This window comes from Diabrotica undecimpunctata, chromosome 2 (assembly GCF_040954645.1).
Source record: "Diabrotica undecimpunctata isolate CICGRU chromosome 2, icDiaUnde3, whole genome shotgun sequence".
Lineage (NCBI taxonomy): Eukaryota > Metazoa > Arthropoda > Insecta > Coleoptera > Chrysomelidae > Diabrotica > Diabrotica undecimpunctata.
The window spans coordinates 49,689,735-49,716,949 of NC_092804.1; the positions used below are offsets into that span (position 1 = coordinate 49,689,735).

At 35.9% G+C, this 27,215-nt stretch overlaps 1 protein-coding gene across 1 annotated transcript; it reads right to left on the reverse strand.

The window, feature by feature from the left end:
- Positions 1 to 313: 313 nt before the first annotated feature.
- On the reverse strand, positions 314 to 26,662 carry LOC140433306 (cilia- and flagella-associated protein 263). Its single transcript, XM_072521337.1, has 5 exons — positions 26,359 to 26,662; positions 21,189 to 21,348; positions 16,696 to 17,020; positions 10,649 to 11,080; positions 314 to 593 (listed from the first exon to the last, which is right to left on the reverse strand). Exons 1-5 carry the CDS (start codon positions 26,584 to 26,586, stop codon positions 386 to 388), a joined length of 1,353 nt encoding a protein of 450 aa, XP_072377438.1. The 5' UTR covers positions 26,587 to 26,662; the 3' UTR covers positions 314 to 385.
- Between the last annotated feature and the right edge of the window lie 553 nt (positions 26,663 to 27,215).

Genomic DNA, 27,215 nt, shown 5'->3' on the forward strand with positions numbered 1-27,215 from the left:
GCGTAATAATGGAGTTAATTTTTTGTTGGCAATGTCAAAATTAATTTATTTCAATAGATTTAACCCCAACAACTTTTTTGTTTGGTTAGGTTGATTATTATGCATATATTTAGTGGTGAACTGCTCGTCGAAGTGATGCGTTAAAACAAAAACAAGTTTATCAGTAATCTGTGTGACAATTATTTTTCAGTATAAAAGAATATTTAGCATTTACATGTCGCACATATCAATTGAAACGAAATTTCCTATCTCATTATAAGTATAAAACACCCTTACGCTAGACAAAAATAAAAATGTATAATTTAATTTTACAAAAATCTTTCTCTATTAAAAATATCTAGTAACTTGATATCGTCTATTTTCAAATGAATTATTTATATAAATATTATAACCACTGATCTTCAATTTCTGGCGGCGGGTCCTGTAACCAAGCGGGATCAACATTTGAAGAACCTGTCAAATTTTTCATTTGTCGGATGGAAGCGTGTAGACTAATGTCTTGTATATTCTTTCTCCTTTGCCATATTTTAATATTTTTTCTTAATTCGTCTAATTCCTTTTTTAACACGACATAGTCCATCACATCGGGAACTCTGCAAAAAATAATTTAAAAAATGTTTAAATATGATTAAAATACTGGCGTAGTGACTGATGTGGAATTATTATCAAGGTTAACATCGAAGACTTGTACAAAAAATGTAAATGAATACAATTTGTTTAAGGAATATCTCCAAAACCAAATCAAGCCAAACGAAGTTATTGCTAATATTCTTCTTCTTTTTCGATAAACTGTGGAACGGACAATCACACCCAGATAGAGCAACTGTACATAAGAAAATGAAAGAAAAGAAATTGGCGAATTTGACCATTTCCTAGTACAGATAAAATACAGATGCAGAATTCAGAGAAACGACAGGGACAGACAGGAACAAGCAACAGAACAACTAGATATACAAAAATTAAGACAACAAGATATTGTTACGTAAAAATATGAGTCATAGTTTTAACCTGTAAACATGTTTTTATTCACTAATATGTTTTAGATTATACGAGACCTTTCGACCATAAACCCCAAGTAATAAAAAACTGGTTCCATTCGAATCTTCCGGAATTAGGCCTGTCCATTCGAGGCGAAACCAGGTCAATTGAGGTCAACATCCATGCAGTTCTAGAGCAGCTGTTTTCGTATAAATATGAGGGAACTTTTATTTTGAAAACAGTTAATAAAGAAGATTCGCGCTCGCGATATTGTTGTTACGCTCGCCTACTAATAAATTATGTATATTTAGTGATAAATAAATTAATATCAGTTATTGTGCTTTTTAATGAATTTAGATAAGAACCTTTAGAACAAGACATTATAAATTAAATAGACATAAATAAATATTATAACAAATGGTGGCAGAAGTGAGATCGAACATAAATTAGACTTATAATAATAATACAAGTGAATATAAAATAAATTGTGAAAATAACGACGATTTATGAGCTCACAGTGACGAATTTAAGAAGACATCTCGAGGACAGAGAATTAGCTTCTACCGGAAAAAAGGCTGAGTTAGTCCAACGACTAAAGAACGCTTTGCTAGAAGAAGGACTAGATCCAGAGACTTATATATTTGAAGACAAACATGATGCTGTCCTCTCGTCGATTTCGAAAGTTTCTGGTGACATCGCATCATTGGAGAACAAAGTTTCTGGCGATATTTCAAAAGTTTCTGGTGACATCGCATCATTAGAGAACAAAGTTTCTGACGATATTTCGAAAGTTTCTTCTGATGTAGCCAAAGTTTCCGGCGACATCGCTTCGTTGGAAGACAAAGTTTCTAACGAGATTTCTTCGCTGGAAAGCAAAGTCTCTGCTAACATCTCTTCGGAAATCTCTAAAGTCACTTCTGAGATGTCTGCCCTGGACGATAGAATATCTTCGTTAAAAAACCAAGTTGCTGCCGATATGTTGGCCTTCGAAGAAAAGATATGGAAAGAGATGGAAAAGAAGCTGGAGGAAACAGGGACAGCAGAGAGAGGAAACAATCCGATTACAGTGGAGATAAAAGAAGACGAGACGAAATGTAAGTTGGAGACACGGCCGAAATTTGAAGGAAGTGGAGGTTCTATTCATGTTAAAGTCCCAACTTTCGACGGAAAATCATCATGGAACAACTACATGAAACAGTTCGAATCAGCCGCAAGAGCAAATGGATGGTCTGAAAAAGAAAAGGCTGTAAACCTGACTATCGCTCTTCGAGGAGATGCCTTAGATGTGCTTCAGACCATAGCCATAGAGGAGACCGATGATTTCGAACAACTGAAGAAGAGGTTAAATATGCGATATGGCCACGAACATTTGGAGCATGTATATCAGTCACAGCTTAAAAATCGTAGACAGAAGAAAGATGAGGCTCTTCAAGAATATGAGGTAGATATTGCCAGATTAGTACGATATGCTTATCCAACAGCTCCCGAAGACATGATGGAAAAATTGGCCGTTCAAACGTTTATTGATGGTCTTCGTGATCATGAAATGCAGAGAACACTGCGATTAGCTCGTCACAAAACGCTGGTTGATGTCTTATCCGCCGCCCTCGAATACGAGTCAGCTACGCAGGCATGTGGCGGGTACAGTAAAGTTAGAACTGTAAAAGAGGAAGGAGATGAAGATAAACTTGACCAGCTCGTTAATATGATAAAAAGCATGACATACAAGAAAACGAAGACCATCAGATGCTGGAATTGTGGCGAAATAGGACACGTACGAAGCTCCTGTAAGCACCCTAGGTACGACGCAAATCAAGAAACTCACCATCAGGAAAACTAGAACGGGTCAGCCTTAGGGGGGCAGCTTCGACCCAGAACTTTTCCAAAGACCCTCTCATACTAATAGCTTCTTTGAAATGTCGTGAAGATAGTGTATATGTAGATGGAGACATAAATGGTAAAAAGCATACGTTGTTGGTGGATACCGGAGCGACCAGAACCATTATACGCCCGACAGTTATAAACAGCCGAAAGAAACTGTTACCAACGAGGTTACGACTTCGGACCGCTACAGGTGAAAATGCCAACATTCATGGAGAAATCCAGGTACAATTGGGAATTGGGGCAGAAAAGTTTGTCCATACTGTTATAGTTGCTGACATCGAAGAGGATGTTATATTAGGAATGGACGTAATGAATATGCATGGATTCCAATTGGATTTTAAGAATAAGGTAATCAAAGTTGGCAACGAGGAGGTATTTCTCCATCCACATAATGACAACACTGTGCAAGCAGCCATTACAGAAGATACAGTCGTGCCTGCGAGAAGCGAAACGATCATAGTATTGGAAAGGAAAAAATTGAAAAAAATGAAATAATTCCATAATTGGAAAGGAATTGGTGACTTCGGCTAAAGAAATTCCTGTGAGACTTATCAATGTCAACGACTACCCAGTGACCATAAAGAAAGAGACAAAAGTAGGAACTTGTGTACCTGTGACATCCATAATCCGTCAGGCCACAACATCTGATAATTCCAACGACAAATTCGACCAAATGGTTGCAGTTGCAGGACAGTCTCTAAATCAGATGGAGAAAAGGAAATTAAGGGAATTTCTTCGGCAGTATCGTGATATTTTCGTACCGAAAGGAGGAAAGACGGGAAGAACTACGGTTGTTAAGCATAAAATTGATACTGGTAATGCTAAGCCAATTCGTCAAACAGCTCGACGATTACCACAGGCGAAAAGAGAGGAAGCTGAAACGATTGTCCAGGAAATGAAGAAAGACGGGGTGATAGAACCTTCTACGAGCCCATGGGTCTCTCCGGTGGTCCTGGTTAAGAAGAAAGACGGAACGACGAGGTTCTGTGTGGATTACCGTTTGCTGAACAACGTTACCAAGAAAGATAGTTATCCTCTGCCTAGGATCGATGACACATTGGACACATTGGCTGGAAGTAAATTGTTTTCTACTTTGGATTTGAAGTCTGGATACTGGCAGGTAGAAATGGACCCAGTAGATAAAGAAAAGACAGCCTTCACCACAGGATCTGGATTGTGGCAATTCAACGTTATGCCATTTGGACTCTGTAATGCTCCTGCGACATTTGAGAGGCTTATGGAAAATGTGTTGAGAGGGTTATCTTGGAAAACATGCCTGGTTTATTTAGATGACATAATCGTCTTGGGGGAGACATTCGAAGATCATTTGAGGAATTTAGAAAACGTTTTTAATCGACTTAAAGCTGCCCAATTGATGTTAAACCCCAAGAAGTGCCAGCTATTTCAAGGTAAAGTCAATTATCTGGGTCATATAGTCAGTAAAGAAGGAGTGACCGTGGATAAGGGGAAAATCGATTCCATTAAGGAATGGCCAAAACCAACTGACAAACATCAAGTGAGAAGTTTTCTTGGACTATGTACTTACTACCGGAGGTTTATTAAGAAGTTTGCAGATATCGCTAAGCCATTAACGCGACTTACGGAGGAAGCAAGAGATTACCGCTGGGATACAGACTGCCAAAATGCCTTTGAGACCTTGAAAAAGCATTTAATAACAGCACCAATTTTAGGGTATCCACTGCCAGAAGGAGAGTTCATCTTAGATACAGATGCAAGTAATGTGGGAATTGGAGGAGTGCTGTCTCAGATTCAAGGAGGACAGGAACGAGTCCTCGGATATTTTAGTAAAGTTCTTTCAAAACCTGAGCGGAATTATTGCGTCACGAGAAGAGAACTTCTGGCAGTAGTGAAATCAGTAGAGCACTTCTATCAATACCTCTATGGAAGGAAGTTTTTAATCCGAACCGACCATGCCGCCCTTAAGTGGTTGATGCAGTTTAAGAATCCAGAGGGTCAGATAGCCAGGTGGATCGAACGACTCCAAGAATACGATTTTAAGATTGAGCACCGAGCCGGAGTTAGCCACAGAAATGCTGATTCTCTTTCCAGAAGGCCATGCCCAGCAGAGTGTTCCCACTGCAACAAAACGGAATCCAAGGAAGCAGCAGTGCTAAGAACGACGATTGTCAACGACGACTGGACGCCTACTAAGATAAGGGAAGAACAAGAGAGAGATCCAGTTATACAGAAAATCCGAAAATGGAAAGAGGAAAACCGTCGACCACCTTGGCAGGAAATATCAAACCTATGCTCAGTAGTTAAGACGTATTGGGCCCAGTGGGACTCATTTATCATCGAAGATGGCTTGCTCAAACGAGTCCTGGAAAATGATGACGGTTCAGAGAAAAGAAGACAGTTGGTGATCCCAAAGAGCAGAATAGCCGAAGTACTTCGTCAGTTACACGACAGTCCATCGGGAGGGCATTTTGGTGTAAGGAAAACCCTTCAGCGAATTCGGGAACGGTTTTATTGGATGAACAGTTCCGACGACGTAAAAGACTGGTGTAAGAAATGTACTATTTGTGCTACGAGTAACGGGCCTCACCGGAAAAGGAGAGCTCCTATGAGACAATATAATGTTGGAAGCCCGTTTGAAAGAATAGCTTTGGACATTGCAGGGCCATTTCCAGAAAGTGAAAATGGGGGCAAGTACATGTTGGTAGTAATGGATTACTTCACTAAGTGGGTCGAGATTTATGCACTTCCAGACCAGAAGGCCGCCACCGTTGCAGATAAGTTGATCCAAGAATATATCAGCCCATTTGGAGTGCCTTTGGAGATCCATAGTGACCAAGGCAGGAACTTCGAAAGTGATCTATTCCAAGGAATATGTGATAGACTAGGCATGAAGAAAACAAGAACTACCGCGTATCATCCGCAATCGGATGGTATGGTAGAACGAATGAATAGGACAGTTGGCAAGTATTTGACAAAGATGGTGTCCGATCATCAGCGAGACTGGGACCAATACCTTCCGTTCTTCACAATGGCCTACAGATCTGCTGTTAACGAATCAACGGGCCAGACACCAGCCAGAGTCCTATTCGGACGCGAAATGCGACTACTTTGTGATCTAGAATTTGGGTGTCGACCTGGAGAAGATGTAGCAGGTGAAGATTATGTGATCGAATTACGAAGAAGAATGGACGATGTACATGAGTTGGTCCGTTCCCACCTTCAGATCGCTAGCGACCGAATGAAGAAACGGTACTGTTCAATTTTTTCACATGCGAAAAATCATGTCATTTTTTCGCTGTATTACTAGCTACCATTCTACCACAATTTTACAATTATTTCCCGTTCTCCAACCCTTCCTACTCACATTTTAACCCCACTCCATTAGAAATACAGACAGTTGTAAGATAGCAAAGAAAGTCACACTCTCTTGCCTGTTGTCTCTCGATGATAACAGACACTCTCTCTTGACTGCTGACTGTTGCTAGAGACAGTCGTCCTCTCTTTCGTCTGCTAAGTCCTACTAGGCAGACGTATTATCTCTCTATCGCTACCTATCGCTTGGTACAGACTTACCACGCTTTTTCTCTACTCTAATTATCTCTCTCGCTTATAGTTACGCGAAAAATACCGCAAGTACTATTTTAAATCGTGTACAGACGCAAATGTGCTATATCTCGTGTGATCTAAGTGTTAGTACCGCGAAACACGTCTTCAGAAACCGGTAACCGGACAGTTTCCCCGTATGAAGAACAACCGCGACTGAAAGCCTCTAAATACCGCGAGTGTGTGTATGTGCAGCAGAAGAATTGGTAAGACTTTATATAAACTTAATTTGCTATAATCTGTATAACCTTTTACCACATATCCTAATTTATTTGAACCAGCCCTATGTAATACAGTCCTCATTTACTGAAATTATATTTATAATTTCACATATGTACACCCTTTTTGTACAGGTACGATACACAAGCCGAAAAGGGTTGCTTTAAGAAGAACGACAAAGTATGGCTGTATAATCCCAAGAAGCGAAAAGGTTGTTCTCCCAAATTGCAGCAGTCTTGGGAAGGTCCATACCTCATCATGGAGAAGATCAACGATGTCATCTACCGAATAAGCAAGATTCCGAGGGGAAAGCCGATGATAGTACACCATAACCGGTTGGCATCTTTCGAAGGTGACCACGACGTAGATGAAGAAGTGGAAGTAAACCAAGTCCAAGATGTGTCTGACCTCACGTTTGAGGAATTCATGGGTGCCTATGGAGGTACCGGTAAAGCAAGACATGGTGTTACCACTGAAGAAAAGCAAGATCTACTCGCGCTCCCCGATGACCACTCGCTGGCCCTTACCATCCCGGCCAGTATCAAAGACGCACCAGGGTTGGCATCCGTCTTTCGAAGGAAGTTTGGTCGAGTTGCAGAACTTCAATGCCAAGTGCCAGCTCCCGGTAAAACCTTGAAACTCCAAGATGCATCACGTTACCTTTTCTACCTGGTAACAAAAGACACTGCCCGTGACCAACCTACCTACCGAGATGTATGGGAAGCCTTACTTCAATTGAGAGGGCACGTACTAGAGTCCGACGTGCAAAAGTTAGCCATGCCAAAGTTGGATTGCCGCCAATTAGATTGGAGGGTTATACGAAATATGGTGGAGGAGATCTTTAAAGACACCGAAGTCCAGGTGTTAGTCTGTTGCAATAAGCATAGTTACTGGTGCGGAGAGTAAACCGTCCCTTGTCATTTTTATACAACTGGAAGTTGTAAAAGAGGGTCCAGTTGCCGATACCAGCATACCGTTCCAGTTCTAGTCCCGACAAGGTTCCAGGAGGAACCATCTTTTGAGAGGGGGGCAATGTTACGTAAAAATATGAGTCATAGTTTTAACCTGTAAAAATGTTTTTATTCACTAATATGTTTTAGATTATACGAGACCTTTCGACCATAAACCCCAAGTAAGAAAAAACTGGTTCCATTCGAATCTTCCGGAATTAGGCCTGTCCATTCGAGGCGAAACCAGGTCAATTGAGGTCAACATCCATGCAGTTCTAGAGCAGCTGTTTTCGTATAAATATGAGGGAACTTTTATTTTGAAAACAGTTAATAAAGAAGATTCGCGCTCGCGATATTGTTGTTACGCTCGCCTACTAATAAATTATGTATATTTAGTGATAAATAAATTAATATCAGTTATTGTGCTTTTTAATGAATTTAGATAAGAACCTTTAGAACAAGACATTATAAATTAAATAGACATAAATAAATATTATAACAATATCAAACAGTCTAGGCACAGAAGAACATTCAAGAAATTAAAACAAAAGTAATTGGCGCAGCAAAACAGATCATAGGCAAAAAAAGAAACAAACAAAAATATAATGGTGTAATGACGAGTGTAAAAAGGCCATACAGAAAAGAAATGAAGAACACAAGAAATATTTGGAAAGAAGAACCAGCGAAAGAAGAGCAAGCTACGAAGATGCAAGATGAAGGGCTGATAAAATATTCCGAAAAGAGAAAAGAAAATACGAGAACGGTAATATACAGAAAATGGAAGAAAAACGATATAAAGGAAGCGTATAGGTATCTACGCAATATAACAGAAAGATACAAACCCCGAATAAATCTATGCAGAAATCAAGAAGAGCAAACAACCAGTGATCCAGGAGAAATAAAATCAGTTTGGAAAACCCATTTCCAAACTCTCCTAGGGACGCAAAAAAATTTAGAGCATATTCACATGCAACACACTGAGGGAGAAATAGAAAATATAGAACCCCCGACGATGGAAGAGGTAAAACAAGCCATACGAGCACCGAAGAATAACAAGGCTCCAGGTATTGACAACGTCCCCTCTGAGCTATATAAATTAGGTGGCGAACACCTAGTAAAACAAATGCATATGCTCATGAACAAGATTTGAAATGAGGAAAAGATCCCTAGCGACTGGATAACCGTAATTATCTGCCCAATGTATAAAAAAGAAGATAAACTGAAATGCGAAAATTATTGCTGCATAACCCTCTCGTGCAAAGCGTGCAAAGTTTTTACTTATATACTAAATAAGCGACTCCAACAACTAACCGAAAATATTGTCGGGAAATATCAAACCGGTTTCCAACAAGGAAGTTCTACAACTGATGAGCCATTCACAGTGAAACAAATTCTAAACAAATTATGGGAATACGACACTGACGTCCACAACATATTCATAGATTTCAAATAGGCCTACGACTGAATTAATAAACAAAAGTTATATCAAATATTGCATAGCTTTAATATCTCCCAAAAATACATTCGATTAGTAAAAGCAACAATGGACTCGTCAACAGCAACTGTCAGAGTATAAAATGAGTTCACATAATCTCCTAACAAAAAATCAATACAGATTGCCGCCTATGCCAATGATATTAGCATCATGTCTCGCAGAACAGAAGAGGCGGCAGAAATATATTCACAATTAAAAATAGAGCAGAAGAGACCAAACTAAAAATAAATATTCAAAAAACAAAAAACTAACACGTACAAGAGCTAAGAGAAACAGACGTACAGTTAAATTAGAGGACGATATTGAAACTGTAGAAAATTTCACATATCTGGGAGTTACATTAAACACAGATAGAACAGGAGAACCAGAAATTCAAAGAAGAATAGTAAAGGGAAACAAAGCTTACTTTTCACTCGCCCATGTGTTCCGATCCAAAAACACACAGTGAAGATCGAAAATCAGGGTCTACAAAACTATTATCAGACCAATGGTATGTTATGGATGCGAGACATGGGTGATGACAGAAGACACAAAACCAAACCGAAGACAGCATTTTTCTTTCAAGTCTTTGAAAGAAAAGTCGTAAGAAATATATTTGGACCTATTAACGAAAACGGAGTATGGAGACTCAGGTACAACCATGAACTCTACCAACTGCTCAAAGAGGCACCGATCTCAGAATTCGTTAAACTTCAGAGAATTTGATGGGCTAGTCATATAGTGAAAATAGAGACTGAAAGATTGCCAAAAAGAGTCCTAGATAGTAAAATGCAGGGTGCAAGACCAAAAGGAAGGCCACGAAAAAGGTGGGAGGATGAAGTGGCAACGAACGTGCAACTAGACGTGAGAACCTGGAGAAGATCGGCGCGGGATCGGCAAGGTTGAAAGCATAGTTTGGAGGGGATCAATGCTCGATTTGGGCTGTAGCGCCATTGGAGAGAGAGAGATATCTTTTTTTGGGACTTACCCATACATTTGACCTAAGCACTCTATCAAATGCTTTTCCATGTCTAGAAAAGGCCCTCTCGATAACCTTTTGTTGATAATTTCATTAATTGTAAAAATATCATGCTAAGTACATCTATTTAGTCTAAAACATCATCACATTCATCTAGTGTTGGTTCTATTATACGTCTCAGTTTCTTTTCTAATAGTTCTTGTATATCTTTATAACTGGTTTAAGCAGGGTAATTCCTCTATAGATATTACAATTCTTATTATCGTCCTTCTTCAGGATAGGTACAATCAAACCTATTTCCCAGCCGGTAGGTACTTGTTTTTCTTTCTATGCTATATTGAGTAATTCAGCCAGCCACTGCATTGTTGCTCGTATCGCTCCAGAAGGAGACTTGTACGTTAAGATACTAGTATATTTTAGGTTGTTTTCTTTATAATATATCAGATTAATTGCGTATTTTATGAAATTTAATCAAAATGTTCCTTTATAATAATAAATTTTTTACCACAGAGTTTTGTCTCACAAGATTAAAAGAGAATGTTAACATAATAAAAATTAACAATGAGAAAGTGTAATTTATACCTGTACGTTGATTTAAATACTTTAAAATTTTCATATTTTTCTTTAGCCTTATCTCTTTCTTCTTCGACCTTATCGTGTTCTTCGTCCAACTCCTGTATTTGTTGTTCCTTTTCTGTTATACCTACCTGTATTTTATTATAATCCATTTGCTGCCTCAGAAGGTATTTCTTATGTTTACTTAAAATCAAGTTGGCGCCTCCATTCATCCTTTTCAGTTCTATAAGATGTATCTGTTTCTGGTCTATCTTTTGCAGCAAATGCTTATTCTCAATTTCTAGTTGATCAAAGTCAACAGCATGAACATTTTCTCCAAGTTCTTGTCTTTGGATTAATGTTGCAGATACTTTTTTGTACTGAAGTTTTAAGGAAGCAGTTCGAAGTCTGAGTTTTTCCATGGCCAATGCAGCATTTTTTAACCAATCGTCCATAAATCTACAATATAAAGGATTTGTTTAACTAGAAAAGTGAACAACTAAGTAGTATTGAGTAAAACAAATAATTTGTAAAACGAAAAAAAAAAGATGTCAATTTTCGAAATGTTGGCGTCATTAAGACGAGGTGATCCTAGTTTCCTTCGCCTTAAAACCTTTTTTTACTGAGGTGGAAGAGTTATAAACCGATGAAATATGTCTCTAGTTCTATTCGATTCGATCCGGAAAGAAACATATGCTAGAAAAGAACATTTAGAGCATGGATTATATGCGCAGCATGCCCCCTGACTAGTCGCCTACCAACTAAATCCACCCATTTTTCGGACAAGTCACTCCCAGACGAGTTTAATCACCGACTATCGGTGATTAAACTCGTCTGGGATTAAATTGTTGGATATTATCGCTTCTAATTTCCTGTTAATAGCCTTGCTATTTAAGTTGTTCTGTTCTCTTTGGAAAATAGTGCAAGTCAAAATGCATTTTGTGTAAAATTGAATTGAATTGTGTAAAATAATAATTTAACCTTCGGAAACTAGATTTGGACCATGTTACCACATCAGAAATTAATAATTTGGTCCATTGAGCCTTTACTTGTGCTTCCCATTCATTTTGCCATATTTGGAGCATATTATGTGATTATGTGATCTTACTTCTGATTTTATTTCCGGTAGATAGCCTTTCTCTCTGTTATTATTAGAGTTTGTCTTTTGTTATGACCAAAGCAGAACAGTCATAGAAGTAGTCCTATACGCGCTTGCTACCTTTAGTAGAGGCTTTCTTTGAGCCTGTGTAACATAGAAACATAGACATAAACATAGAAACAACTTTGTAGTCAGATAAACTAATGAATAAATAAATGAACATTTAAATTAGAGAATAATAATTAAACAGATCATTTAGTTGAGAGAAAAGTTGAGCGTCAACTATTTTTGAAAGAAAAATAGTAAAACTAAAGAGAAAGTTCACAAATCAACAAACTCAAACGAAAATGGAATTAAATAATTATTTAAAGAAAAATATCAAACATGTAACTTTTATAAGGTTAATGTATTTGTAGACCATCATTTTACGCTGTAATGCGTTTGATTTTAATTGTGTATAACTTATTGCTGGTGTTAATCTTGAGATTCAAATTTAATTCGTTTTTTCATTAGGTATTGTTAAATATTAATAGATACAGTCCAATATGCTATTGTAGTTGAAATTAATGTATGAAATAACAGAACAGCTAAATGGAATAAATTCGATAATTCATAAATTGGAGCGTGTTCAAAAATACGCTCAGATACGTCGATTGGTATTTTTAGTTGGGCATATTTTGCAATAAAAACTTTTTATACAGGGTGTGTCACGTAATAGCCATCAGTACCAACTTTCTTTTTTCAAATACAATACCCTGTATAATATTTAATTTTTCGATTCTCCAAAATATTCTAGATATATTTTATGTACTATACCTATCTTTAACTATTTTGGGAATATTAAGTGTTTTTAGATTTATCCTATAAATTGGCTACAACACACTAAAAAAATAAGTAATGATACTGTTTATTTCTTAATACCATAAAAAATAAAAAAAAATACACTAATGTAAATTAAGGAGACGTTCAAAATATTCGCCGGGCATGTCTTGGCAACTTCGTAATCTTAATTAGAAATTTTTTCTAACGTTACTCAACATCTTAGCCGTGACAGATCTAATCGTAAGCTTTATTCATCTTTTAAGTCAGCTAAGTCGAGGGGTTTAGTTTTGTGTACAATATTTTTCACATATCCCTATAAAAAAAAGGCTAATGGCGTCAGATCAGGAGATCGTGCTGGCGAAATTTTTCGATCCTCGCTTTCTCCACCGATTTGGAAATATTCGGTTGAGGTACTGTCAAATATTAATGGGGTGGTGCTCGATCTTGCTGAAAGTATATATCTGGAACTTGTTTGCTGGATCAGGATGTAAGTTTGCCAAAGTTGGTATGACATTATTTTTGAGAAGTTCTAAATAATCATCGCCATTCCAATTGATATTAATGAAAAAGAGTCCTATGATATCATCTTCTACAATTCCGGCCCATACATTAACCTTTTCAGGGTATTGTGTATGTTCTTCTCTCATCCAGTGAGGATTTTCTCTAGACCAGTGGCGGTAATTCATACAAATTGCTTAGTTTATTGTATTGTTAATTTTAAAATAATATTTTTAAAATTGAATAAAGTAATTTTATTATTTATTTTTTTTATATTACGATTTTTTTACAATCAGCGATTTACAAAGTTTATTTATTTATTTTAACAATTTTCTTTACATTCGAAAGTACATAAAATCCTGTTAGTTATTATTCTTGTTATAGATTTTATAAAATTGAAAATTTTACATGTTGTATAACGGACTATCCTTCTCCCATAAATGGACCCCTCCAACTATCAGGCGTTTTAGACAAAAATAAACACAAACATTTTAAAAAATATTTTTGTTATTTCATATCAGCAAAAAGGAACGCTGAAATAGTTTCAGCTTACTTTGCCATTATCAAGACCTACATGAAAAGCAAGCATTGAGTGTGTTGTAGCATATTTTGCAATAATTCATCAAAATTATATCGCATCGCATAAAGGTCTTTACCCACTAGAAAGTATCATAAACGGACCGTGCCCGTACCGACATATGCAAAAAAATATTCTTTGCATCATTAGTAACGGAAAGCGCCCATTAGACCGTTCCGTCACCGGCCAAAACCGTAGCGTGCCATGCCCGTCCAGAGCAACATTTGTCGGCCGGTATATTTTGTCGGTGACAACATGCTCCAAGCACCACGTATGCTTTGCGTTGGTAATCGGTTCAGACACAAAACTTGTGGTAGTTGCAACAAATCACCTAGGTCTGTGGTAGTTGCTCTTTGTGTGCCTTTGAGTGAACACGTGCGCTGATAAAAGAAAAATGAACGACAAACAGCTAATAGAATGTGTTCGTAAATACGAATTTCTGTATAATTTACAACATCCAAAGTATATGGATACCGCCAGGAAAGACGTCGCATGGAAGGATATTTCAGATCAAATGAAACAACCTGGTAAGTAATAATTTTTATTCATTTATACCCAGTCCACTTGACCTTTAATCGTTTGGAAGAAGTCCGCGAATTGACTGCGTACTTCAAAAGCGGAAGAAACTGCATTACCTCCTTGATGTCGTAGGTTCTGCATAGAAAGAAACTGCAGAGTCGCCGTTTCCGTTACTCCGCGTCTTATAAAGTTATGCAAAATAAAAGTGGTTGGAACAATTTTTTCCGCATATTCTGGTTTTAAATGCATGCGTCTATTATAAATGCGAAATTTTTCCTTAAAATGCCGAATGCATTTTCAACTACACGTCTTGCTCGGCAAAGGCGATAGTTACAGTGACGTTTTTTAACATCAGTAATTGTCGGTTGTGATGGATAAGGTCGTAATAGATTATTTTTTAAAGGAAAAGCTTCGTCACCTAATATAACACATGGCGCACTTACATTTGTCCCTGGAAAGGTTTTGCTAACTGGAATATTGAACTTATTATTTAATATAGCTTATCCCAGTTTCAATTTAGAGAAAATACCACCATCGCTATCTTTGCTGAAAGCACTTACGTTTACAGCTGTAAAATTATAATTCGCGTCGACGACAGCCATAAGTACAATGAAGAATGTTTTTTTGTAATTAAAATATAGGGAACCACTATTTGGAGGTGCTACAATCACAACATGCTTTCTCACAGAACTGAGTCCCATTCGATAGCTAAAAGTAATTGTTCTAAACGAATCATCAGTTGTTAAGTACCTGCAAGTAAAATATTGTTATTAATAAGGTTATATTGTAAACTTTTAAAAATAAAGACATTATTTTATGTTACAGTTCCGCCCTGCAAACAAAGATGGTAAAGTCTTAGGGATTCATATAGACGAACCTTGAATAAGAGAAAGGGGAAAAGTGGGCAGGCAGCAACAAAAATTAAAAAATGGAAGTATGAAGATGAGATGTCTTTTGTTGCTCCATTTTTTGCAGAAAAGAAAACTTTGGATTCTGTTCACCTTACAAGTGATGATGATACGGAAGACCTTGATAATGATAATGAAATATCACAAATAGAACTAACTATAATCAACGAAACTGCTTCTGATGATGTTGTTAATAATACTGGAGGTCAGAAAGTTAAAAGTTCTGTGCAAAATAGTAGGCCAGTTAAATCAATCATGATTTAAAACTCGTACAGCACAGTTAGCATCAGCTGTATTCATGGCAAAATTATTGGATAGTCACAAAACACCTGCACCTCAGAGGGAGCCCGACGAGTTAGATCGTTTTTTTTTAAATATATCTGACACAGTGAAAAAGTTTTCTCCATACCAACAAGATCTGGTAAAGAACAAGGTTTTTTCTCTTGTTTCTGAAATGGAATTACAGCAGCTTGCACCACCTACCTCAACGACTAACATCTATGATTTTTCTACACCTATGCCAACGTCTCCTGAGAATTGGAGTGTCTACCGTGAATTAGAATCATTAATACTATTTTCTTTTTGTATATCTCTGAATAAAACAATTATAAATTATTTGTGTTTCACTTATCGTAGACATACAGCTAGCTTTTCTTTAGGTAACAGAGTTTCTCTGAACGTTGTGTTTCTCTTGGTAATATCATTTTCAATTTTTCTCAATAATTCATTAAACTGGAATGAAGTCATATGGAAATAAGAAAAAAACTTTTCTTCATCATCAACTAGGTGTCTATATAACGTCCAATACTCCCCCTCAGTTTTCCGTTTTCTTAGAGATTCGTGAATCCAATAGCGTCTCTGAGTCTTGTTTTCGTTTTCCTCTTCCTCGTCCAAAAAAATGGCAATCATTGCTAATTCTGTTAATGACAATCGCCTAATAGCCATATTTAAAACAAATGCACAACACTACTAGTTTAAAACACCGCAAATATATATATATATATTTATATATATATATATATTTATATATATATTTATATATATATATTTATATATATATATATATATATATATATATATATATATATATATATATATATATATATATATCTGTTCAGCGCTACGTTCTCTCGGTGACTGACGCATCCTCAAGAAATATATAGTACATATGTAGGACTTAAGGGTTACCGAACGGACATCATACGGGTTCTGTACTGGTATAAGAACGCTGTTGATCCGTTACAGTGGGCATAGTAGTGATAGGAACGTTTTTTTCTCGTGCCTAACATGGTCTGACACGGTCCTTGTATGATACGTTCTAGTGGGTAAAGACCTTAATGCAAAAACATCGAAAATTTACAAAACAGTTAAAGATAGGTATAGGACATTGTACATGAAATATATTTAGAATATTTTGGGAAACCCAAAAAGTGAATAATATATAGAGTGTTGTATTTGAAATAAGAAAGTTGGTATTGACCACTGTTATATGACATACCCTGTATAAAAAGTTTTTATTAAAAAATATGTGCAACTTAAAATACCAATCGACGTGTTCGAGTGTTTTTTGAATACGTCAATTTATTCATTAATTAATTATCGAATTTATTCCATTTGGCTGTTTCACCCTGTATAATACATCTGCACAAACCTGATCCATTTTTCAGCGGGTATCCTTTGTGTTAGCTTATCGAAGCCTTGAGTAACCACGATATGTTCAAAAACATTTCTAGTGTCAATAATATCAGTTTCTCGCATCTTAAATTCTTGAAGATCGGACATGATGTTCCGTTTTAATCTAAGAGACTTTTTGACAAAATTATCAAGACTTTGTTGCGTTTCTTCAATAGCCTTTACAATCATGTCCGTTTTTGTAGAGATATTTATTTTTGGACCACGACCTTCCATTAAGTTGTTAATACTTGGTAGAGAACCCATAACCATACTTTTTCTACTAGTTCCTCCAAGACTTCCAACTAAAATGAGATGAAAATTATATGCTACAAGTTAAAGTAAATGTATTTATGGAAACGAATACATTAGTCTGATCTGCTATGCAGACGACGCAATACTGCTATCTCAACGTGAAGATGATTTACAACGTATGCTGCACAAATTTAATACCACTGTCATAAAATAAACATGTTAATTTCCCCAAAAAAGATAAAATGCATGGTTATAACAGCAAATTTACTAAGATGTAAATTGGAGCTGGAAGATCAGATGACAGAATGAATGTTGGAATTTAAAATATCTAGGCATAACATTATCTAGCTACGAAAAGCTTGAAACAGAAGTGGAAGATCATGTGAATAGAGCAAACAGAGACGCAGGTTGCCTTAATGAAACAATATGGAGAAATAAAAATATCGGGAAAGAAATGAAAGGCAGAATTTACATAACAGTCATCAGACCAATAATGTCATATGCGGCAGAAACACGACCTGCCACAGAGAGGACAAAAAAGACGCTAGAAACAGCAGAGATGAAAACACGACGTAAATGCAAGGTGGAGAACATTAAGGAGTGGGTAAGAAATAAAAGAGTAGAGTGGAACACTATGGCACTAGCTGCATCGCACACTATCGCCGATATGATATTAGTATTTAGCGACCCCAAAACACCAGACAAACAAGTTTGCACTGATTTTGTATCGAATTTCCACAAAATTCCAGGAGACGAGGCTCGTCTTGAGCACCAGGTACCTCGCACAACATTGCCAAACTGGATATTAGTGTTCAGCGATCCCTAAATCTACCGAGTAAGGAGTGCGCACTGATCTTCTATCGAATTTCCACAAATCTCGAGGAGACGATGCCCAGATGTACACGATGCTTCAGAGATTCTTGCCGTCATGATATTCGTGATCAGTAACCCCATAAACTCCCGAGTAATAATACTGAACTCATTTTCTTCAATTATTTCCGAATTACAAATTTATCATTTTTCATCACTTCGAAAAGCATTTTGGAATATGTATTTCCTGGTTTATTAATGCAATTTTCATTTCCACGTCATCATTTTATTTACAAAATTTCCTGACACTCTTATGAATCGAATGCAAAAAATTTCATTGGGATTCATCCAACTGCAAAAATTCGGTAGGTATATTGCTTCATTGCCTCGCCTACCTCTAGCAATTTATATGACATGGTAGACATGTTCTCTGGCCATATGTCAACGAAATTCCAATCCGTGTGAAGTTTTGAGACACAATTATTAACTTCTACGGGGTTCGTTGAATAATTAGTTGGACGGGTGGATTTGTATGGCGGAAATATTTAATTTTTTTAAACTTGGAATTATGGGGTGATTATGTTATTATTTTAAATGGAAAATATGCCACATTTTAACTATAGAGATAATTGGTATTATTTATTCCGTAAGATGAGAGAGTGGTAAACCTGGCTCAAATTGTCGATGTCGGTTCTTTTGTTTATTGCAGATGGGTTCTTGAGGATCTCACACATTTCAATAAAGGAGCGTTTCTGATGGTTATTTTGTTTCGGCAGTATTTTGATATTTGTGAAGTCCATCAACAAACATATATTGAATTGATATATATATATATATATATATATATATATATATATATATATATATATATATATATATATATATATATATATATATATATATATATATATTGTTGTGGTATGCAAAATTGAAGAATAAAAATATTAAATGTACGATGAAATCAATATTTCAGAGATTATAGAAAATAAAAATACTCCGAGCTGCCTGGAATTAACCAAAGGTAATCTTAGTCATAAATAATCTTTTGTATAAATATAACAAGTGGATAGTGCGGGTACAATGAATAGAAGTTAACGATGGTTTTTTTTCCATAAGCCATAAAGTGTTCATGAACAGGACAATAAAAATAGGTAATAAGTAAATGATTTTTCGGAATCTGTAAATACCCAGTAGAAATTAAGTGTCCTTGTAGAAATAATATGAATTAGGAAAGTTTGTAGGTATTTCTGATTTTATGTGGGGAGTGGTATGCAAATTTCTGATTGGCCGAGAATTTGGAAAAATGGTGATGTGGGTGTGTATAATGAGAGGTTGGATGGATGGATAGATGAGATGAGAGAGTTAGTTAGTTGCAGTTTCTTAAAGTAAATGGTTGGTTTTCGAGTTGGTCTCCAAGGGTAGTAAGTGATAAAGAATAAGTTGTGAGTTGGTGAAGTAAGTGTGTCCGACGATAGTTGATCTGGTAGAAATTTGTAAGTAAACTTTTCCTACTTGTATTCTACGTATCGCTGTTTATTTCGGAACGAGAGATTAAGTTTGGCGAAAGGAAAAGGGGCTGGCATCATTGGAAAGGTACGTGCATTCGAAGGAGAGCATTCAAGACACTAAATTGCAATATCTTGTTTAATATTGCAAATTACATAGGAGGCTGCTGAGAGCTGATAGTTAATTTTGCATAGAACGAGGAATTGGACAACTCAAGGCAGAGGAAGCGTTTCAACGGGAGAAACATTCATAATATATTCAATTTGAGAATTTTGGGCCAAATAATATTATATCATATTAGTAACGTGTGAATAAGTTGTCGATAGTCGAAGGAGATCAAATTTGTTCTGAGAGGAGACACGGAGCTGTGGAGAGAATTGGATAATACATACAAATTTTTCTTGGCACAATCGATATAACAAAATTGCATTAGGAAGGACACTGAATATTATTTGCTTTGTTTATGTAGAATAATAAGCTGGATTTTAGATTGTAATTGTATTATATTATCCATGCATTATTGAAGGTTCACGTACGTAGAACGAATTTTGTTTGATAAACATTGTATGCTAATAATTTTTGGAGGTATTTTAATCAGTTTATTTTATTACATTATTTTCATATCATATTATGTTGTTTTATTTCGTTATTCTTTGGACCTAACCCATCAGCTGTAAAGTATAGATATTGAAGCACGAGTAAAACCTGAGATAACACAATTGAAAGGTGTTATATAAATCATAAATTAAAAATTTAAATAATGATTTATTTATAATTTTTTGTAAAAGTTTAAAATTAAAATTCTTGATATCACATTAATATATATATATATATATATATATATATATATATATATATATATATATATATATATATATATATATATATAAATAAGTATATATAATTTAGCTCTCCAGGCCTAGAAGGCCTATGGCTTGGTTTACAATAAAATTTGGGATTTTAAGTTCTTCTATCTCTCTTTCACACTCCTTCTTCCACCTGGTTTTCGGCCTATATTTCCTCTTCTTTCCTCCTATTCCTCCCGTTAATATTCTTTTGGATAGTCTTGTGTTTGGCATCCTTTGGATATGCCTGAGCCATCTCAGCCTTTGTGATTTTAGATTCCTACGATATTCGATTCTCCATACATCCTCCCATCTATATTTGGTCTTTTTATCCATATTTCATTTCATAGCTTTCCTCCAAATATTTTCCTGAGGACTTTTCTCTCCCATAGTTTGAATCATAAATACATACAATAGTCAAATAGCCAACATCTGTTTCTGACAAACAAAAGATTTGGTGAATAAAAGAAATTAATAGGTAAAGAATAATAACTGAAAAAGGAAAAAGCCTAAGAAATGAATGTTGTTCTTAAGAAAAAAAGACTGAATGACAGTCCAGTCTTGTTCCTTAAAAGTTATAATAATTATTCTTGAATAACAGTTCTGATTCAAAAAATGTTTTTTCATTACAATATATTAGATTCTTAGCACAAACTGATCGATAGATATAATTTAGAAAAGGTGCTTCCATATCAACCGTCCCTTCCTGATTAAGGCAATACTTTCTTGCTTATTTTCTCGCTGGGTTTTGATACGGAAACCGTAAAATCTAACAAGAAATGACAGTACATAATGTTTTATTTTCATTCAAGCAAAGGTTTTGTATGCAATTGGACTAAGGAAGGTGAGAATTTTGTCAAAATAAGGTAATTATTAAGTAGGATATAACAGAAATACGCTTTCACTGAGTATGGTAGGTATCTTTAAGTCCTCTTCAAGTTTTCTAATTTATACTTTAACGTCTATGATTATAAAGAAGATTATAATTTTATTGTCTTTTTCGTTTTAATGTAGGTTATGAATGGTACGATTACTAACAGTCGTAAAAACTATTTACCTGTTGACGATCTACTCGTTGCAGACAGAGAACTTGACTTTACAGCTAATGTGGTTTGTTTTGTGGCTAATGAAAAAGCATAATTGATCATTGTATCTAATCCATCCAACGCTGATGGACAATAATATTTTAGGAAGTCCATAAACACTGTATTTTCTAGCTACAAAATAAGTTAACGCAATAAAAAATTAAAATTCCTATTCTTTATTGATATTCACTTATGAAGTTCAATAAAATCCTTAGGAAAAAGTGCAGAGAAGCTAATAAAAACTAAACTGGATGTCAACTAAATGTTAAGAAATCGAACAACTGTAGGAAAGTTACAACACATTTAAGATACGTTCTTAAGAATGTAAAAGAAATGACAAGCAAATAGAAAAGAGAATAAGTAAAAATCTTTAGCAATAATAAAGAAATAATTATAGGAAGAGAGAGGAAAAAAAATGCATCAAAAAACTATTCGACAAATATAGACCTTCTTTCAGCAACCATAGACAAACAAATAAATGAAAAATGTTCAGTCAATGTACCTCTTGATGAAGGATCTTTCCTACTGAGTCGTGCCGTTCCTTATATTCAGTTGCAGCAAATGCCTGGCAGCCCCCGGTAAGGTGTTGGATGATTTCTTGAGCTTGACATCCATATCGGCATTTGTCATTTTGGACCTGAGGGTCTTTGACGATATATGTCAGGTAATTTTTAGTTGGTATAACCTGATCCCGAATGGCGAGTAATGAACCCTCTGTTTCAGGGAACACCTTTCCTGATAGTTCGACGCTTTATTGTCGACGTGGTCTTGACACGCCTCATTAGGATGTCGCCCATGAAGAGGTTTACCCATCCAGGTGCGCATTTTTTCGTTCCTAGTAAGATGGTTCATGCGCATTTCTGGTTCCCTCAGTTTGATCGGTGTTGTATCACCCACTGCACAAATCGCGCGATGTAAAGTAGATGTCTCAGCCTGCACCTGAAAATAAGTTCTTAAATTAGTGACGTGTGTTTCTAGTTGCTCACTTATATCCATAAGTCCTCGTTCTCCTAAATACCGCGGTAATGTCGTTCTTTCTACTGCACTTCGAGGATGGTGTTTTTGTGCTTTGTGAGGTGTATTCGTACTTTTTGCTGAAGATTTTCTATATCCGTTTTTGTCCACTCAACAATACCAAATGAGTAGCTAAGCGCGGAACATGCATAGGTATTTAGTGCCTTAAACAAATTTTTACTATTAAGGTGTGAACGAAGCAGCTGTTTTACCCTTCGTATAAACTCAGTAGTTATCTCAGTTTTCATTTGCTTATGGTCAATCTTCCGGGCTTGTTTTATTCCGAGGTATTTATACATATAATTTTCACCCATGGCCTCGATGTTCTGACCTGGCTAGGCTGAACCTTTCCTTTGATTATATTTAAGACACGGCACTTGTCAAGGCCGAAGTGCATACTAATGTCATTGGAGAAATTTTCCACTGTTTTCAGCATCTGATCCAGGTGGCATCGAGTAGAAGCCAATAGTTTTATACATCCATATACAATAGATGATTAAGCTTTACCACAACAGTAGTGTTATTTTTTATGCTAAAACCTGTGTCAGTTAAGTTCAGTAGCTGGGATAGGGGGTTCATCGATAGACAAAACCACAGTGGGCTCAACGAGTCTCCTTGAAATAGGCCCCGGTTGATTGCAATATTTTCAGTTTCGATATTTTTTTCACCAGGTGTTTGGAGGTGAATTTTTGTCTTACAATCTGACATTATATGTTTTAAAAAGGTCACTATGTTATCATCGACTTTATATATTTTTAATATATCTACAAGCCATTCATGCGGCACTGAATCAAACGCTTTCTTGTAGTCGGTGAAAGCAGTAAAGAGATTTCTTTTTTTGTTATATGCTTGGTTAGAAATGACAGAGTCGATGATAAGTTGTTCTTTGCAGCTCATGGAACCCTTAGCACATCCTTTCTGTTGAGGCTCTATGATATTGTTTAGAGCACAGTGTTGGTAGATACGCCGGGCTACACAGGATGTGAGCAATTTATACAGAGTTGGAAGACAAGTAATTGGGCGATACTTGGTTGGAACTTGGGTGCTATTTTGATCTTTTGGTATTAAATACGTTGTTCCATGGGTTAGGAAAGATGGTATTTGCTGCGGATTAGAAATACTGTGATTAATTAGTGCTGATAAGCACTCATGAAAAGTTCTGAATGCCGTCTGGTCCAGGAGATTTCCAGTTATGAAGCTCTTTGATAATATTTGAAACTTCTTCAGTAGTAAAGGGTTCTCAGGGAGCAGTAACGTAGTGTTGGCAGTTGTGCGCTGTATCTTCGATCCATCCAGCATTGGTGTTAAGGGCAGCTGGTGTCGAAAGTTGATTTCCCTAAAACTCATGGACTTCTTCTTGGCTTGGGTACGATTTATTGGCGCTTTCTGCAGTAGGTTGCAGAACACCTGGGACATGATAGAAGATGTTTTATGTTTTGTTGTTTTTCACATTCACACTGGTCAACATTAATCATTTGTGGGTTTCACTTCATTTTATTTGTTTCACTGGGGCTCCTCCGCTTCGTATATGACTTAAAATTCTCAACGTCTTTCAGTTGAGACTTGAGACTACTATTTGCAGGTCCCAAATCGTGAGGTGAAGGATAGTTGTCTAGCGGTTTGACTAACACACAACATAAAAAACGTTTTCTAGATTTTAGACTTGAACCAGAACTTAATGCTAGTGATGTTTATGGCGTTCTTTGAGTTTTCGAGTTGCAAATTCTAATATGTATTTTCAAAACCCCTCATTGTTTTAATTAAATAATGTAATATTTTTATAAAAACTTACATTTGTTTGAATAATTCGAAGATATTAATTGGTATAATTACTTTTTCTTAGAAGCAGCAGCTTTTCTAGACTTTTGGTGAACTTAAGGTAGCTTTGGTGATCTTTGGATTAGGTGCTTTTGGTTTTTTCGTAGGATTGTCTTTATTTGGTTTCTTCGCTTTGGTCGCTGTTTTTACTTTGACCTCTGCGGAAGTCGGAACTGGGGATGAAGATAACGAAGTTTAAGGAGTTGACTTCTTTTTAACTTTCTTCGCCTTGGCCGGCGAAGTTTGATGCTGCTTCTTTAGCCTTAATCACTTTCTTTATAGATTGTGCCTTTTCACTGGTAGCAGAATGTTTGGCGCAGGTGGCATTTGTTTTCGGTTTAGTTGTTCTTCCAGCTTTCATTTTTCTCCTGAACTAGTCTTTGTAGATCCAGAACACGATGAGATAGATGCTAACTTGATGATCCTGGCGCTCCTTTCCCCTTTGTTTACACCAACGATCCAGTAGCAACTGCAGCTTTTAAATATTTTTTGATGAACGGTACAACTTTTTTCGCATCTACTTTGTGATTTGCTGCGATTTTTTTTGATAGCTTGAATATAAAAGAATCACCTCTTTTCCGATTTTTGCCTTCTTTTCATTTTTGGATGGTGGAGGTGTTTGTGGCGCTCCAGATTCCGACGTAGCCGAAGTGACTAATTATTGTGTGTGTGTGTGTGTGTGTGTGTGTGTGTGTGTGTGTGTGTGTGTGTGTGTGTGTGTGTGTGTGTGTGTGTGTTTGGTGAGTTGGCTTGGAAACTAGTCCTTTAGCCACAGAATTGTAATGTAAGATATTAGTTTTTAAATAATGTAACCAACTTTAAATAAAAAGTTACATATTAGTTCGTATACTTCTCTACTATATAAGGAGAATAAATGGGTGATGTTTATAAGAGTCTGAATTTTAAGTTCTGATAGTTTTGAATACAGCTGATCTGTTTCATACCTATGTTTATCGCACTTAAAAAGAATATGGTTGATGTCACATTGTGATATATTATCGCATGAGCATACCCCAGAAGGGATAATATTTAACTTAGCCAAGTGAGCTGGGAATGCACCGTGATTAGTTTTCAGTCGTGTAATTGTGGCTGTCAACTTCTTTGGCATTGCATATTTGAAAATATAGGCAACATCTTGTGGTAAGGTAGGGTGGATAGTATAATATTGATTATTTGAATCGTTGCTATGTTTTTCCATTTTTCTTTCAAATTTATAAAAATTTTGTTATAATAATGTTGTTGTAAGTCCTCCAATGTAAATATGGGAATATAGAGTCCAACATGGGTCGCATCTTTAGCAAGCTGGTCAACCAGTTCATTTCCCTCGATACCAATGTGACTTTTAACCCAAATAACTGTAATATCTTTACTATATGTTTTATTTTTAATAGCACAAAGAATATTATTTCTTTTATGTTGAGTCATATCTGAGTTTAATCCTTTGATGACCGATAATGAATCTGATAATATTACTGCTTTATTTAAATTGTGTAAATCTAGCCAATCTAATGCTTTTTCGATTGCTACCGCTTCAGCAGTGTATATTGAACAATGTGATGGAAGTTTAATTTTCAAAGATTCGCTTTTATGTGGAATGTAAACCGCGCAACCTGTGGCACCATCCTCTTTTTTGGAACCATCGGTATACATTATTACGTGATCATTATAGTCACTCAATATGGATCTAAGTAAGACAAAGTTTATTTGTGGGGATTCAAGACTAATGATTGGTTTTCTATATTTAGGAATTTCACAAAGTATTCACTGAATATAAAACAATCCATTTGCAATCAAGTCTAGGACTTACGTGTTAATTGCACAATTTTCAATCAAAACTTATATAAGATACAATACGAAACGTTCAGGAGACTGATTTAAATAGCTACGTTTGACTTTTTAAACTCGATAGGCCCGAGACTCTATCGTATTTACACACATCGACATCGACACTTGCCGGTGTGGATGCATAACAACCGGAACGCTGGTCCCAAAAATTACGAGCCCTAGGCACGTATCTAGGCCCCTGATTGTATCAGGATCATATCGATTAATTAATTTTGGACAATCATCCAAATCTATTCGTACTTAATATATCTATAGTCCTCTTTAAGAGTGAGCAAATAGTAGTGAAAAGGGATGTATGACTAATGAATGTGAATCTTCGTTAAATGTTTTAGCTTTAGTAAAATAAAGTTAATGCTTCTGTTTTATTTTTTCCTGTCCCCTGGTTCAGTACCACCTATTTAATCTTTTAATTTTTTTGAATGTGTGTAAAATCTAGTTTCAATAGAATATAAAAAGAAAACTTACCTGAAGGTGTCTGTTTTCATCCTCCATATTGTTTACAAGATCTACTAACTGTTGGTATGTTAATTCATCGAGAGGATCTTTGGGTGGTTGTAAAGGCTGTTGCTGTTCCTGCTCTTCTTCCACTTCTGCATTTTCAGAACTTTCAGAATCGGTATCTTCACTGAGTACCTCTAGTTCACTGGTTTCTTCAATTTCAGTCTCATCTACATCTATGTCTTTTTCGGTCATTATATGTATTTAAGAGTTATTAAATAAATAAAAAAAGAAAAATATTTTGATAGCTTTTCAAAAATTGACAAACAAACGTCAGCAGACTAAACAGTCAACTTATTTGTCATCAGCGGTCTGGTGACGGTACATATTATTCAGTATATAGGGTGTGCCAAAAGAAGTGGAGCATTAGATACAAAAAGTGTAAAACACGTTTCCAATATTTTTCAAAAATCTATCGAACAAAACTAAACATGACCCCCACACCTATACATGAAGTGGGGCGAGAAGTAACTTTGAAGTCTTAAAGAGGAGTGCCCATTTTTTATTGCAGATTTGGATTTTTTATACAAGAATGTAACTTTGGTTTGCTACATTTTTTTACTTGTTTATGGATGGCGATATAATCGAAAAATTACAATTAATCCTGACACCCTAGGAAAATTATGAAAACGGTCTAATATATCGAGAAATACACTGTTAAATGAAAAACCAAAAAACAGATGTTTAATATTTTTCAAAAACCTATCGAATCACATCAAACACGACTCCTAACATATACCTGCTGATGGTAGGATAGGATTACCTCTGAAATCATCAGAATAACCGATTTTTTTACAACAACAGACCACACTAGACCAATTAGT